Raw genomic sequence first — 5077 nt, 5'->3', positions numbered from 1 at the left:
ATTTGCTTTAGTTTTTCACATGGGAGAATGTATAAGTCGGCCTACTTACAAACAAATCCTATGACAGGCATTCTTCATACATCCCATAACAAGCACAAGGTTTAGACCAGAAAGATTAACACATCAGGAAAGAAAGTATAGAATTAGTAGATTGACAATTTCTCAACTGTGTAACCTGAAGCCCTCCTTCAGTCGAGGCTGCAGCTTCCTTTTTCCTGCCTATATACATGGTACAGCAGACAGATTTGTGATATCAAAAACCTGCAGGAACCTCAATTATAACACCTAATTAACAAAATATCAGTCAGTTGCAACCAAAATACGAGAAAGTGGTCAAGAATCACCAACAAAAACTAACATTCACAGTCGGCATTAACAATTTTGTTAGGTAAATCTTCAGATATCCCCAAGTCAATCCGTAAATATATTATATCAAGCAGTATTATACAGAATATTAGTAAGGCAGCTCATAAAAGTATAAAACGAACACTCAAAACGAACTACTACTAGGTTGTGGTGCAAATCCAGTCAGAGAACCGACCTGAATATATTTGAGTTACTACACATCATGATATATTTAGGGGAGTAGAAGAAAAGTCGCCTAAACTCGAGACAGTGGGTTACTTATCTAGGTCTTTTGGTCAACAAATAGTAGCAGATAATATGAAAATTTAGACTACTGAGTATGCCTCTAAGAATTAAGACATCTCCTTGATGAAATACAAAAGGATTGCGCGTGAACATAAATAATAACTTCATATGTGTACATCCACCCAAATTCACAAATTCAAGAAACAAAATTTATACCACTAACATGCTAGCACAAAGGTAAACAAAGCATACCAACTGGTGAAGTGGCAAAGTGCATTAGGACTGGAACACTTCCTTCTAAAGATAACTGATCGTAGTTCAGCAGAAACACTGCAGAAAAGGGGGCTGGACCATGTTACGGCTCCATAAAAGTTTAACAAAGAAATATATACAATTCAGTATGTTACATCTCCAAATGGGAACAGATTAACAAACTGCGTACAAATAAATTACAAAGAAATGGTAAGACTACAAATCCACTACGAATGAGCCCTATGTAATTGGTACAACTACTGAATAGCAAGATTAGCCTTCCTAATCTTATATTAGTAGAGCAGGTTGCAGAATATAAGTGATGCAGATACAAGTTTACATCAGTTAGAAACAGCACGCCTAAGGGGTTATTACACTACAAGAGAAATCGAGCAGAAACAGTGACTAGTTCAGAAGAACAAATAAGTTGAAGACGCTTGGTCCCAGTGGTGAATGCCGAAATCTACTCTGTTGTAACAAGCTGATGCACCAGGGCATATCGACAATGTGGAATTGCTCAAAGACTTGAAACTGTAAATTTATCGAAGTGTGTACAGGAGCTCTTATACTGAACATCTGGGGGCACATTCAGACTTCACACCCTCCTGAAAAACCTACCACCTTTCTTTCCAACTCCAGTTCCCTCAAGACTTGATGTAAGAAGAGATCTGCTATCCGGTCGCCATGTAAATTCTTTCAGCACAGAAAACAAACTTGAGAGTGCAGGAGTAACTTCACTATCTTTAACATGGTTACATGAGACTACTCTAAGACTTTGAAGGTTCACCCAAGACAGAACTACAGACTCCAGCCCTTCTGTTGTTAGCATTGAACATCTCTCCAACGAGATAGATTTAACCCTCCTGAGAGCAAATCAACCACTCATTAAGACTTCAAAAACTACCAATTATCAGTATTATTTTTGACCATGTAACAGGTTCCGAATCATTACTACAACTCAAAACTAATGCAGGAAGATATAAATCCACATAACCAATTAATATGGGATTTGAGTGGTATTATGGGCAAACTTTCACTCGTTATTTGGCTTCAACACACATGTTTTTGCTTAATTGGCAGTCTATATGAACCATGCTCTCACACTTTTTGAGTAAAAACAGGCTGTAATCCATTTTTTATCCCATTGATAGATAAAAAATTCATCCTGTGCCATAGAGCAAAATAGATACCTAAGTAGACAAGAACTACTGTAACAAGTAATGACAGAAGTTTAGCTACCCTTTATCTTCTTTCTCAAAGTAGCTTATAAATTAAGATAGGTAATAGCAAGATAAAACATAAAACCTAATTAGTATTCTTGACACCTGCAAACCCAAAGGATGTCCATTAAAATTTTCAACCGAAAAGTTAACTTAAAGAGGGGGAAGTGCTCATAATACCTGCAATTACTAGCACAGCTAAACATCTCACTATCCAATCCCCAACAGTCTTGAAAAACAATCTCTTTAACTGCCACACAAACAAGAAACAATGCATTTGCACTCTCCTTATCACGAAACTGGCATTGCTGCAAATGCAAGCGTTCCAAAGTTGGACAAGACCCTAAATGTTCAATTGGCCCCGGAATCGGATCAATCTTCTTACAAGATTGAAGCCTTAAAGTCTTCAAATTTCCACAAAATGAAAGTGCAGCAATCCACCCATCATCCATTCTATGGTTGCACAAAGTCAATTCCTCCAACATTTGGCAACACTGTCCAATTGCTCTAATTCCATCATAGCTACCTTCACATCCACTCAGCTCAAGCTTCACTAATCGTTTACACCCATGAGCCAAAATGGTTAACCCAATATCAGTAATCCCACAATTATAAAACCCATGAACAGAACCAATCAATTTCACAATCTGTATATTATGGCAAGCCGAAATCCCTCTCAAAGATTGATCCGTACAATGATGTAATTCCAACTCTTGTAATGTTGGGCATTCCTCAGCAACACTTAAAAGCCCTAATTCAGTTGCACCAATCAAAACAAGCCTACGCAAATTAGGACAACCGCGAGCAAGATTCCCAAGCCCTAAATCAATAACCTTGGAGGACAACAAATTCTCACGACGAATAAACGAATCCCCAGAGAAATCAGAATCAAGATGAATAGAAATCAATCTATGTGTTAAGAGAATCCCAGCATTATTTGTTGAAACAAGACATGCTTTAGTTAAATCAACATCTGTAAGATTAGGTAAACGAGAAACGAGTCTCCCTGATTCAAGAAAATCCCAATCAAGAAGCTTAACAGAACGAACAAGACGACCTGATAAAAACATCCACCGTTTACACACCAATGAATTAGGTTTATATTGATAAACAGGTAACTTGGAAAGAATCTGTAAAAGGATTTCATCAGATAATAAACAAGTAACATCTGTGTTGGTAAAATCAAGAATTAGGGTTTTCTTTTTGGATGGTGTTGATGGTTTTAATTTCTGCTTCTCATCAACAGCAATAGATTCAAGCTGCATCTTTAGAACAATGTTTTGAAGAGTTTTTTGATTGTCTTTTTTGAACCAGTGATTTGGCCAGCTTGAGGGTCTTCCTAATGGTGGTTTATTTTTAATAGGGCTTTGTTTTTCATTTGGTGATGATGGGAAATGAAGATTTTCAGGGTTAGGGTTAGGGTTTTTTTCTTCTTCTTCTTTTTTTGGGTTTGAAATTTTGAAAATATTATCTGCTTCTTCAGAACTTCTGCTGCTTCTTGTTCTGCTTGGCTGCATCATCTCCTCTCTCTTTTTCTCTAACAAAATCAGATTTAATTTTTGTTTTCTTGTTTTATTTTGTTTTTTTCTATTTACTTTTATGTTTTTGTGGGGTCTATCATTTTTTATTTTGTTTTTCTAATTTGGCCTAGTTATAATTACAAGACTGTCCTTTTATTTGTTTTGCTTAGTTTATCTGATTAAGCATTAATTAGAGTTCCTAGTTTAATCGGAGGGCTTAAATGGAATTAAAGACAGGACTAATCAAGTTGGTGAAACTGAAAAATGAAATCAATGAAATGCACCTGTGTGTGTTTCAATTTTTGTGTTGAGTAAGTACGGGATCTTTTCTGAAATTTTAATTTTTAAATCGTATGCAAAATAATACTCCAGGTTTTATTTCCAAATCATACCAAGTCTGTGCATAACTACAAGGATAATCAAGAATGTCAATTTCATGTCAGCAATAGAATTTTAATGTTTTTGCGTCTTATTGTTTCTGTTGTCTTTATATAATATATGTTTTATAAACTGATTTTCAAGCCGTTGTATTTAAATTTTGCAGATGCTTTGAGTATGTCCTAAATACTTGATTTTTTTGTTGGAAATTTTAATTTTCAAGCCGTATAAAATACAATAAGGTTTTGTTTTCCAAATAAGGCCGAGAATACCTTACTAGTATTTTACATCCTCAACAACACTATTACAAGTATTACCGTAGAGATAATTCTCATCAAGAGTGGTCGAACAACAAAATTTCACAGAGATAATTGAGTAAATTAAGAAAAATTTTGAATATCAAAAACATTAACAACTCTAAAGTGACAACAAAGGAAATCATCAAATAATACAGCTATTTGAATCCGCTTCTTGTGAAGATTAGATGACATTGTAGGAAAGAGCTAATTTCTTCTAAACAAATTAATAATCCTGCAAAAAGCAAGAGAATTACGATCAAAAATTGATCCATCCATCTCTCAGGTTTTTTATCGTGTGGCAAAGAACGAATTTCTTCCATACATTGTAAATCTTCCCTAGTCGGGTAGTGAGAAGACATGGATTTGAAAGAATAGACTGCTTCCAAACCTTTTAACATGCCTACAAAACACTGGAAAGACAGGCAATACAATGTTTCGTTTTCAAGTAACAAAATAACTGAAAATAATCCAAACCAGGAGTCGTCATCAGTGATATATGTAATCTTGCTTTATTTTCTCTTTCAATCGGATGTTTTGCAAGTTGATCTTGGAGTTGAATGTGTGATTGTATTTGTTGTTGTTTCTATGATTGTTATCGATGCTTCTGTGAATGTTATTTTTATTGTAGTGATTGGTGTTACTGCTGTTGTTTTCAAGACTAGAGAAGTTATTGTTACTGCTCCTGATTGTGGTTGTTGAAGAGGAAGAGAAAACTATTGCCAAAAAAAAGGTTACTTTTTAGATAAATTGTGGATGAATCTTAGAAACATGAGAGATTTTCCATGTAAACAAATATGATCTAACATCTCCATGAATC

General features: G+C 35.1%; 1 protein-coding gene across 1 annotated transcript; it reads right to left on the bottom strand.

Moving 5' to 3' along the window:
- Nucleotides 1-920: 920 nt before the first annotated feature.
- LOC113302432 (F-box protein At5g51380-like) lies at nt 921-3619 on the bottom strand. Its single transcript, XM_026551335.1, has 2 exons — nt 2244-3619; nt 921-1706 (listed from the first exon to the last, which is right to left on the bottom strand). The coding sequence occupies exons 1-2, from the start codon at nt 3581-3583 to the stop codon at nt 1439-1441; spliced, it is 1608 nt and encodes a 535-aa protein (XP_026407120.1). The 5' UTR covers nt 3584-3619; the 3' UTR covers nt 921-1438.
- Between the last annotated feature and the right edge of the window lie 1458 nt (nt 3620-5077).

Source organism: Papaver somniferum, chromosome 8 (assembly GCF_003573695.1).
Source record: "Papaver somniferum cultivar HN1 chromosome 8, ASM357369v1, whole genome shotgun sequence".
Classification (NCBI taxonomy): Eukaryota; Viridiplantae; Streptophyta; class Magnoliopsida; order Ranunculales; family Papaveraceae; genus Papaver; species Papaver somniferum.
The sequence above is the reverse complement of the archived record's forward strand: the minus strand, read 5'-3'. Positions and strand labels throughout refer to the sequence as shown.